This window comes from Poecilia latipinna, unplaced genomic scaffold, assembly GCF_001443285.1.
Source record: "Poecilia latipinna isolate Pla-1442-1.1 unplaced genomic scaffold, P_latipinna-1.0 Scaffold3415, whole genome shotgun sequence".
In the NCBI taxonomy this organism is placed as follows: domain Eukaryota; kingdom Metazoa; phylum Chordata; class Actinopteri; order Cyprinodontiformes; family Poeciliidae; genus Poecilia; species Poecilia latipinna.
The window spans coordinates 26,026-37,220 of NW_015116031.1; the positions used below are offsets into that span (position 1 = coordinate 26,026).

Consider the following 11,195-nt stretch of genomic DNA (forward strand, 5'->3'; position numbering starts at 1 on the left):
TTTGGTTCTCAAAAAACATAGTTTTTTATCTGATTAGAAGCACTATGTTTTTCCAGTGTATGACTTATCCTACCTTAAATTCTAAAAAAATTACACTATAATTACAATTCAAGAATCACACTTTAAGAAGCAGCCAGAATCCAAAGGAAAAAAAAATTAAACGTATATTTCACCTTCTGAGAACTATTGAAAAATTACAAGACTGTCTGGCTGCTGAATAAACATAAATAGAGAAATGAACAGAAGAAAAACTTCAGCTACACCTTCAAAAAGAATAGGGTTTAAATTACAATTAGTAACTTTAATTCTTTAAAGACACACACGTCACTATAAACATATTTTTAAGTGAGTTTATTATTACAACCAGCAAACACTGCCAGCTTTTAAAACCTGACCTTCCAGTCAGTCAGATTGTCTTCATCTACACATCCCCTCACCTCACCGCGCACCCGGCACACACACACACGCATGTACACTCACATCCGTATTTTGTGTTAAGTCTGCAAATCTACAGCTGCAGCAGGTTGAAAGGATCTCACCAGACCTGCAACCACCAATCACAAGGATTGCATGTTACAAGCAAAATCATCATAAAGGTCAGTGTGTGGCGACGCCTGCTGGCTAAAAAGACTACTAACACTTAAATACAATAACAGTCAAAATTGAACAAATATACAAAAACCGACTGACGGTTTTAAAACTGCACCTTAAATATAGCAAATTAAACCCATCATCTGTGAACTCGACATGATAACAACATACATTATTTGACTTTACGTTAATGCAGTTGGGGCCATAGAACTGCACAATTTATGCAAAAAAAAATAAAATAAATAAAACAAAAATATTAAAAACAATATCACTGCACATCTTTGGTCTCTCCCGATAGCATTAATTTCCTATTGACACCGGAAACATAGAATGCAACTGTTTTCATAAATTATATTTAAGAAGACAACCTTAATTGAAAATAGTAAAAAAAAAAAAAAAAATACTTTACTATTTTAGTTTGTCCAATCCTCTTCCGTAGTTTTTGTGTAGTCCATGACTACGGTGCAACAAACTTATGTTAACTTCAGTGTCGTGGCATCCGATTCTTGATTCTATCGTTTACGTCAAGTAAACAACGGAGTATGTGAAAATGTAACAAATTAAACTTTTAACTGATCAATTATAATCAGTATAATCAATCCGATATAAAGCAGAGCTAAAACACAGCTAGCTGTTAGGTTGCCGTCGGGATAAGCTAGCTGTTAGCTAACATAAGCCAACATGGCGCCGGAAATTTGACAAATTTGTAACTTGGTGTTTCGACTTTGAGAAGGAAGAATATTCACTCCTTGGAAGCGACCATAAAGCCCACGGACAATACTCTGTAAGTAAATCCTGTCATATATTAGCAGTATGGGTTTTGTTCTGTGAGATGCGCGTTTATGGCTTAAGTGGTGATTTATGTTAAGGTACTCTACTGTGTACCTGCCCAGTTTTAGAGTTTTTAAAGCATTTTATACCTTTTATTAATCGACCTTCAAGTGTATTATTCCAAGCAGTTGAATACCAAGCAGATTTGAGGAAAAGCTATTTGCATTTCAGTTTTGCAGCAGATGGCAAAGAAAACCTTTTCCCACTACATATTAATTCAAGATAGTAGTACTTTTTTTTTTCCAACAATAAGACTTAAAAACTAATGGGAATAAAATAAATTGAAATACAAATGTCATCCTATCCCACATTGCTGACTTATTTATTTTATAAAAATAAATTAATGTTCCAGTTTTAAAACTGTACTGTTGAAGCATTTTTGCCTTTCTTTTGAGAGGCTTTTTGGAAATCTCCATGTTGTTGTACAATGTCTAAACCTTTAAACTTAATAGCAAGGTCTAAAGAATTGAATAAAAACTATCAATTGTTTCAACCAAGGGTCTCAATTCAGTAGATATGAATAACTATTTAGCAGCGACTTGACAAATGCCAACTCAACATAGTTAATTTTCAAAGCATGAATTCACCTTTTGAATTCATGTAGTAAAAATCACATAGAAATATTGTAGGGTTTGGTTTATTTTGTTTTCTGTGGTACAGTCAATCATGAAATAATTTTAGCATAGTAAAATCTGACTGGTAACCTGCAGAGAAACTTCGTGGCAGAGCATACTGATCATCTTCCCTTTGGCATTGCTTAACTTGCTGGCGAATACTTTCGATGGATAAAATTGAATAAAAGATTTTTTTAAATCTATTTCAATAAATTGATTAAAAATGTAGATAACTATTTTAAAATGCTTTCATTTATTTAACACGTGTATCTGTCGTTTTATTCAAGTTATTGTACTGGTGCTTAGATTGAAAATCATCTAGCAGCTAAGTTTCCAGGAAAAAAAATACCTCCTAAAAATGTGGAGACCTCCTACTTAAAACCCCCTTAAGAGATTATTTGAAAGTCAGATTGTTGGATGTCCAATTCAAAGGTTGTATCTAGACACAATAATGCAACTCTTCTTGTTCGATGAGAATCAGAATAAAAATAATCCCTTAGCCTATAAATGGTTTTTGGACATTAAATTTTAGTGGTTTAGTGTGTGAGAAGCGGCATGAACAGTATTAAGGAGAGTCTCTCAGATATTAGTACTGCAAAGTTACAATTTCATATGGTGGGGTCTTGTTATTACGTTTACGAGAGATGTAATGTTTGTGGTCATAATGTTTTGGAGCATGCATTGCATTGAGATGCACCAATAGTTATTACAGCATAACTAGAGGAATCCCTGGTAACTTTATTATTATTATTATTTAAATACCTGGGTAAGGATGATGTACATCAGATATTGCTAAAAGCAACTTTAAAGTCAGCTCACTCTTTCCTTTTAATGATATCCTCTTGCTATAAATCCTGGACACTAACTGCCTTTTGTCACCAGGTGGCAGCAATGAGGCAAATATTCTGCCTGTTTTTGGCACAAGTAACTTCCAATACTGTGTCCGTTTTTCAAATATTAACTGTATAATCTGTATCCTTAGTAAAATCTCTCATAAGACTCCTATGCAGTAAATGCAGTCGTGGTAATCCATTTCCTGCATTTTTAAGGATAAAAACACTCTTAGCTGCTTTTGTTAATTGCACTTGCAGTATGCATAAAATGTCACGTGTTTAAATAGCAAAAGCACTATGTGAATTAGTAAAGTCAACAAGAACACTTGGAGCAAAGTCACAGCTGTGGGGCGATATAGGCCACTCTTGAGTTCTGTTGTCCCTCTTTGGTTTTACCTCCAGAGGCATTGAGCACTACTTCAATCTTGAAACAAAATTAGGACTCTTGAACGTTCAGCTTCTGGAAAATATAAGCAAAATACTTCAGAAAGCTGAGAAAAAAAGCCAAGTATGTGGTAAAGTCAATTAAACGTAGCTAACCTGCTGTCGGAGGGCTTGCATGGACGTGTACTCAATATGCTCCCTTTTTTTCCGGATCCAGTCAGGCTCATCTGGTATCAGGGCAGCCATGATCACCTTTACTAATATCAGGACATGCTGCAAATACAGAGATAAAATTACACCAGCGGACATCAACGAAGGGATTATTTGGGATCCCACCTTCGCTCTTACCTCCACCATAACAGCCCCCACCAGAAGGTGGCTGCCGCTCATCCCGGCCTCCTGACTCGTCTTCTGCAGACGCGGAGACAGCAGCAGCAGCCAACAGTTGGACACCACTGACACAAAACTCAAGACCTCAAAGGCAACCTAAAACGGAAGACTCTGATATAAGCAGAGGTCTACAAATTTGGTTTTTGGATTTTAATATGTTTTTTTTTTTACTGCAGCTGACCTTCCACACACCCATACTGGCCACAGGAGGATAAAAGGGTTTGCGGAAGAGTTTGCAAATTTTGTAAGCGTCTGATCTGATTTCTGTTAGGTTGTTGAGGAGCAGCAGAACAGCAGTCAAAGGAAACACACAGGAGAAAAGACTCAAATATCCAAACTGCACCAGCAGCTCGATGTATTCTGCAAACAGCCCCTGTGGTTGAAAAAGCAGATTGGTAGTTTGCTTTTAATCAAAGCCTGGTTATGAGATGATTAATGCAATTCGGAGCACTCACCGGAAAAGTAGGCAGGGTGCCTTGGTTCCGAAATTTGTCCTCTTTTGGGTCGTCTTCCCTCTCTGACCTGTGGGGGGCGCTAATGAATCGGTCCACAAGGAAAGGTATGACCACTTCTGTTACCTGGTTCACCAGCTGAGTGATGATCAGCAAAGAAGCTAAACGCTTTAAACAGATCGAAACAGCGTGTGAAAGTCTGATTGTATATCTTGTGGTCACTCATGAATTAGCTCATTTGTAATCAAAATCCTGCAACTTACAAAAAGTATAAATCTTTGTAGAAAGTTAGGGAGCAATAAATTAATGATCCCATGAAATAAACAAAGAAAAATCTCTTAATTATATATAGTTTTAACTTGGATTAAAAGTAAAAAAAAAAAACTTCTTTCCTCGAGAAGAAAAAGAAATTAGATCGCAAAGACACTAAAGCAAAATAGATTCATGTCCCCCATCCGATAAACAAAAATTGGAATATAAGTTTCTATAAATCACAATAGGAAATATTTTCTTGGACACAGCCCCTCTAGTGCTGGGCTGAAGATCTTTGTTACCTTTCGAAGCAGCGGCACATCCTGCTTGAAGAAGGCAATATGGAAGAGCACTGCAAAGTTATTGAAGAAGGTGAACTGAAAGGCAAAAGGAAAGAGTCATATTAGTGTCAACTGGTTGGAGCTAAAAATGGACGAATATCCAGAAAGCAAAAGAGAGAGAGAGCTAACCACTAAGATTTTGCCTGTCAGATGGTTGTCGTAGGCAGACTCCTCTCTGTGATTCTCTAAGGAAAGAATTACAGTTTGAGTTTCTTAGACAAAAGAAATTACATAGACTATCTCTAACACATGACTCCTTCCTAAGATGATAGATATTTTTACTGCATTAATACATTTCCTCTCCCCGATATGTTTTCTTCATGCATCTCACCATATTCTGTCAGAGACTTGGCAACTGTCTTGTAAACTGTGGCAAGCATATTTGTGTAAACAATATGGAGCACTGAGGGCACGTAGAGGAAAGTCTGAGATATCATGGAGTCCCAGTCTTTGTGCAGCCACTTCACCCGGGCCTCTGCCCAGTAGAAACACATCATTCCCAGAACCACCAGTCCTGCAGGATGAAATGCAACGCGTGTATCAGACACCTGAAGCACTTTGACTCGCACTTTGGTTGTTGTTGGGAAACGTACCTAGGAACAGCCCCACCACCGGTACAGACACCAGCGCCATACGCAGGTCCCTCTTCCATTCGGGGAACAGTGGCTCCACACGACCGGTCACAGGGTTGACCCCGAGGTCGCCGTGGAAACCCGGCCGTGGCTCTGCGAAGCGTTCTGCGAGGTTCAGTGTGCCCCACTGGTAAGACAGTGTGGAACTGCGGCGTTTCCACAGCTCTATGACAACCGTGGACCAGAGCATGCTGAACACGGCCTGAAGCATGTGGCCGCTGATGAGAGGATCTGGTTCATCCTGGACTTCCTCCTCCTGAGACCCAGAGACTGACTGCAGCATCTCCCTCTGAACCTCTCCTGTAATGGGCAGGAACATATTTTTAGATTATGTAAATCAATATCCTGTGCTTGATTCTACTAGATCCAAAACAAGACAAACATCAAGGTCCTGATGAAAATGTTTAACTCTGGATATCTTATTTCAGGCCACAAGGTACCAGATATTCTTGTAATCGGTGAAATAGATTTCACTAAATGAAGCCATAAAACCATCAGTACAACTCGCCAAACCTACTTGAGAAATATGCGATGAACAGGCCCAGTATTGCCGGTGGAAGGAGAGACCAGGTGTAGAAATCGAGGAAGCTGAAGTAGAAGGCCACAGAACTACCAAAATACTCGTTAACTTTGCCTGGGAAAAAGGACAGAAGGCGTGTACTGCATTAGTGTTAAATTTTTGTCAGCTAATCTAGTCATGCACTCCTTTGGAAGGCAGAAGATTGTTTTAAGTGTAAACTTATATTGACATACCCAGTGGCTGAGTCAGTTGATTCCCAGAGTACCAAGATTCACTTAGGTCCTTAAGCTTGTCCGGGTTGTGGAGAGGAAACGTGTCTACGATGACACCAACTTGTCCTAGCTTCTGCCCTGCAGAACCACATAGTCCAAATGATCTGTGGTCATTTATAGGAAGGTCAGGGGCGGAAAAGTAATGCCTGAGGGTGGTGCATGGCATCTGAGGATAGTGAGATGGTGATGAGATTGTAGGAGTGACAGGCTATGTCAAAATGTATTCTCACAATATGTGAGAATACATTGTGTAAGCAGTGGTGATGGAAGTTGATGGTGGAAGTTCAAGTGGACTCTGTTGTTTGCAGACAATACTCTGATCTCTACTGAGAGAAGGAAGCAAGCGGAGGAGAGTCCGAAGAGGAGGAATCAATGTCTATAAGAAACAAGACAGAATCCATCAGATGGGAGGAATGTTGAAGCTGAACCAAGTAGAGGTATCCAGGCAGGATGACGAGATTATGGTTTCTGGCAGGCATGGAGTCAGTGCCGGTTCTTCCAAGACCGAGGCCAAATTCTTAGAGTTCGATTAATATTTAAGGACAAAGACTGTTAATCACTCAACCAAAACTACCTTTTGGTGTTAATCTAGTACTTGTTATAATAAACTAACAATTCAGCCTCTCATTGATGCGCAATCTCCAAACTGAAGTTATCAGCTTGCATTACACAATAGTTGTATGATAAATAAAAAAAAACAGTAAGAGAGTAATAAAGATTTGTCATATCAGGTATGGAGACAAGGCCGGTTCTTCCAGGACATAGACCGCACCCTGCAAGGCCAAGAGCAGGAGAAAACAGCTCACGACTGGTATCAAACTTTCCATCTCTGCTACCTGGGGTCAAACATCTAAGGCAGAACAGAGGGGAATAAGATGCATACAGGGAGGAACATGATAGATTGGTTGTAGCAAGATCTGCTACAACTGATTCACGTTTTTTCCAGATTGTGACATAGCAGGAGATGTTAGTTTTGATTGAAACTGACAAGATTAGAAATGATCAGACCAGATGCACAACTCAGTTTGGATTCTTTAAGAAACCAGGCCTGATGTGTGGTTTGGACATGGGCAGGAGAAGGATTATGGTTTTATTGGATAAATTATGTTTATTTGGGGGTTGCCTGGGAGGGGAAAAGAGGAAGAACACAAAAGCTTGCTATAAAGAAAGCAATTTTACACAAACAGGGTTGGGGTGTTAAATTCAAAAGCCCCAGCAGGCTGTAGAACCAGCATTAATCATCTCAGGAGACTTAAATCCAAGCAAACACTGGTAGATTGTCTTTTGTGTTGGAGGAAATGGGAAATGATTCAGTAGCATGTGAGTGTCTTCTTTCTCTGTGTTGATATGAAACACAATGAGGCTACTCACAGATGTTGTCTCTCTTCTGCAGTGTGCAGCTGTCGGGCAGGCCGGGTATCCTCAGGTCCTTCTGGGCCCGCAGACCGTCCAGCTCGTACTTTATGATGTACTGTCGCTCAGCCGATGTTAGAAACACCTCCATGTTGTCTGTTACACATGTTACACAATACTTAAAATTGTGTAACATTACCGACAGCACAAGTAAAGCCTGGTGGCCCGCCAGGCTTATAATACACATGGGGGAAACCCTCCTTTGTATTCTACCCACTTTGTTTCTTATTTCTTTCTATGTTTCCTTTTATGTCTTGTTCTGTCCTTCCTTCCTTTTATCCTTAAAGTATTTCCAGTTTTCTCTTTGTTCTTCTTTCCAGTTATTTCCCCAGACTTCATATAAAACCCATTCTACTGTAGGTATATATGCAGTAAATTCATGGTGAACTTCAGTTTTTTTTTTTTTTTTATGTTTTGAAATGGACATTCAGGAAAGGGAATTCTGAAAAGTTGAGTTTGGAAACGTCAAACTTATGTAGAGCCATCATATGAATAAGCTGGTTTTCTATGTCTGAAGCAGAGCTGCTACTAATGGTTTTAACATTTACAACCAGGTTTATTATCTCAGGTGAGTCACAAAACCTCATTGGGGGTAAGATAAAATACAAACGTAGATGCAGTTACTGCTGCCATTTCCAAATGTGGACTAGTTGTCACAAGGTTCCGGCCTGATGACGTCTGCACATGCACAGAGATAATTGCTTGGCAGCAGCGTTATGGCTGCTGCTTCCTTAAATATTGACTCACGATGTTAAACATCAGATTCCAGGAATTTGTTTAAGTATTTTTCAGGAGGCAAAACTCTGCAAATTCTGTTTTTAATGGGTCACAAATTTGTCCTAATTACTTAGTCTGCTAAAAACACTAAAGAAAACAAAAATAACAGTTTTTCAGATTCAAAGAAAGGTTTGGTACCAAAACAATATAATTCCCAGAGAACTGATAGCTGGTGTAGCTTGTTGTAGAGGATTACCGTTAACTTTGATCATAGAGTAGCATAAAGCAAACGTGATGTTGAGGACCAGATCATTATCTGAATGCAGTTCTTCCAATTAAATATGTAATAATAAACTCTAAATGTAATTATTTTCTTCTGGCAACAATTGACAACCTATGCAACAAATCAATTAAAAGTGACCCTCCATAGTGAAAACATGAAGGGTTCCTTTGTGTTGTGCCACACAGTGGTCCCTAGGAGGGAAAAAAAACCCCACATCTTTTTTTAAAGATTGCTATAAAAGTATGATGCATTTTCTTTGCTTAATGAACACCATCACTTATTTCAGTCCTAACCCTAAATATAAGACACTCCACATGTTCCATTAGGATACATGTCTGATTCATCTACCTGAATTTCTGAAGTTGTCTCTGTCGTTGTAAGCGAAGGCCTCCATTTCACCGGTGTGGTAGATCTTGCACAGACCCAGCTCCTCCGTGGCTCGCAGTAACGTACAGCGCGGCGCAGACAACACGATGATGTTGCCTGTGGCGTCCTCGCCTGGGTGAGCCAATAACCCGGCACCTGGAGCGAGCGTTTCAAAAGTAAGAACCCGGCGTTAGCAACTTAGTTTGTTTGACTTGTTTGCTGTATTCTGTGAGAAATTTGATGCAGACTAAATCCATCCTGTTCCTGGAACGATTCATCTGTTCGATTGATTTGCTGCAACACTGCGATCCTCGTTAAACATTTAATCTGCTGTATGTGTTTTTTTTTTATTTCATCCAGGGAGCCGCTGGAAACTGAGACCTTACCTCCGTCCTTCTGAGGAGCGCCGATCAGTTTGATGAGCCAGCGTTTCGTCTCGGGGACGACCTTCTGTCCGAGCTTCACCAGAACCAGCGGCTCGACCCGCTCTGAGGCACAGCAGGGGCAGCTGACTTTGGTCCAGCCTGGCGTAAAGGAGGAGGCGCTCAGTTTGCTCGGCAGCTTCCCGCCCGCAGCCTCCCCACCCGGCTGCTGCGCGGGTTCACCTCGACCACCAGGCACACCGCCATCGTCAGCTGCCTTACTCATGGTGAGACTGGAAGCAAACCACAACCAAAGTGAACATTTATACCCCTGTCACTATTATTCTCCAACAAGACATCTGTGCAGCTACATCTCCACAGTCTGTTTGGTCTTCAGATTTTCAGAAGTGGCAACAAATTCAGACACGTTCAACAAATGAATTAGAATTTTTACCAGCATTTCTTTCATCTCGCTGATTATCTTCACGAGAACTAATAAAAATTTGAAGTCACATAGATTAAAACTGAGTAGTACTTTTTCCACTTTGCTTTTTTTGACTGGGGGGGGGAATTAAAATGATATATAATTGTTTTAAAAAGTGAAAAAGCCACCCTGTTCCACGCTTAACCAATCCAGGTGAAGAAGAGGAAGCTTCAGCAGTTTCTATTTATGTACGCTGATGCCATAATTTCTTTTAAGGTCGAGGAATTTAAATTATTCATTTGGGTTTGCATGTTAGTAAAACCAATACAAATCATAATATATGGTAGCTGACATAACAGAAACACAGTGCAGCTTGTTATGTTGACATGTTAGATGAATAAAAGGAAAGACCTAAGGCCACAATACATTTCGTATCATTTTCTGGTTTCAAAACAACAGAAAACAATTTTACTTCAACAGCAAAACCTCAAGTTGTCATAACCGTGTTATTACCAGTCTGCAGCCATTAATGGCTGCTTTTAAACCAGTTTTGTCCTCCACATTGATTAGAGGTTTTACCATCCTCTGATAGAATTTAGGCTGCAGCAATTACATATTGGTGTATAGTCATATAACAGTCCTAATTTTCATTTGCATCATCTGCTCTTTCATAGCGACATGGGGAGCCATATAGATTTGCATGTGACCCTGAGCCAACTTTACATTTGCTGGTATTTCAGTGGTGGCTGCAGACACGAGACACGGATCGGCATTGAATTCTTCAGGAAGCTGCGTGTCTTTCAGTGAAACGCCGGATCCAGATAAAACTCGTGTTGTGACTGCGCCGTAACTTTAAGACACACCAGAGTGAACTGAAAGTGGTTAAACACTTCCTGCTGCCTCTGAAGTGCTCCTGAACGGATTCTGTTGACACTCAGAAAGGCGTTTCGGGTGAGGAAGAGGATGAGTCAGGAAATACTATACCTGGTAGGGCGCTGCTGATGATGATGATGATGTTGGGGTGGTTCTGCTCTCCAGTCCTTCGTCAGGCCCTCCGCAAACTCCTGTCTGAATGCACATAAGCAGAAGGCAGCATGAAGGCAGCACCGTCTGAGTAGAAACCAGAGGGAAGTCCGTCTGCAGACTCTTACCCAGCTCCAGACAGTGCTTCCTCCCAGCTTTCACTCAGCGTGGTGTTGATGTGTGCGGGTTTGTTGGACAGGAATGCGGAGGAACTTCTCTGGCTCTGCAGGGCGTGGACGGTTGTTTGGTTTTGTTTCAGACTCCTCCCTCCTGCCAGCTGCCGGTTTTACAGCTGCAGTAGTAGCTCAGGGTCCTACTGCCCCACAGCTGACACTCGCTGAAATAACGTCTGCAATGAGTAGATTTTTTGTTGTTGCTGTTGAAATTATTAAAAACAAATAAAAAAAACTTAAAGATCCTTAAGATGTTTGTGAAATAAAGCATGCTCGGTCCACAACCTCTGGTGGTAGGCAGCCTCCCATTTTATACCGTTTT

At 40.4% G+C, this 11,195-nt stretch overlaps 1 protein-coding gene across 1 annotated transcript; it reads right to left on the reverse strand.

Annotated features, from left to right (window-relative positions):
- Window positions 1-336: 336 nt before the first annotated feature.
- On the reverse strand, window positions 337-10,968 carry ano10b (anoctamin 10b). The gene is made up of 16 exons (XM_015023793.1): window positions 10,829-10,968; window positions 10,662-10,745; window positions 9,278-9,546; window positions 8,874-9,047; window positions 7,484-7,621; window positions 6,074-6,190; window positions 5,838-5,954; window positions 5,282-5,620; window positions 5,020-5,202; window positions 4,818-4,873; window positions 4,650-4,724; window positions 4,099-4,263; window positions 3,825-4,016; window positions 3,602-3,739; window positions 3,410-3,526; window positions 337-3,329 (listed from the first exon to the last, which is right to left on the reverse strand). The coding sequence occupies exons 3-16, from the start codon at window positions 9,537-9,539 to the stop codon at window positions 3,306-3,308; spliced, it is 2,097 nt and encodes a 698-aa protein (XP_014879279.1). The 5' UTR covers window positions 9,540-9,546; window positions 10,662-10,745; window positions 10,829-10,968; the 3' UTR covers window positions 337-3,305.
- Window positions 10,969-11,195: the final 227 nt, after the last annotated feature.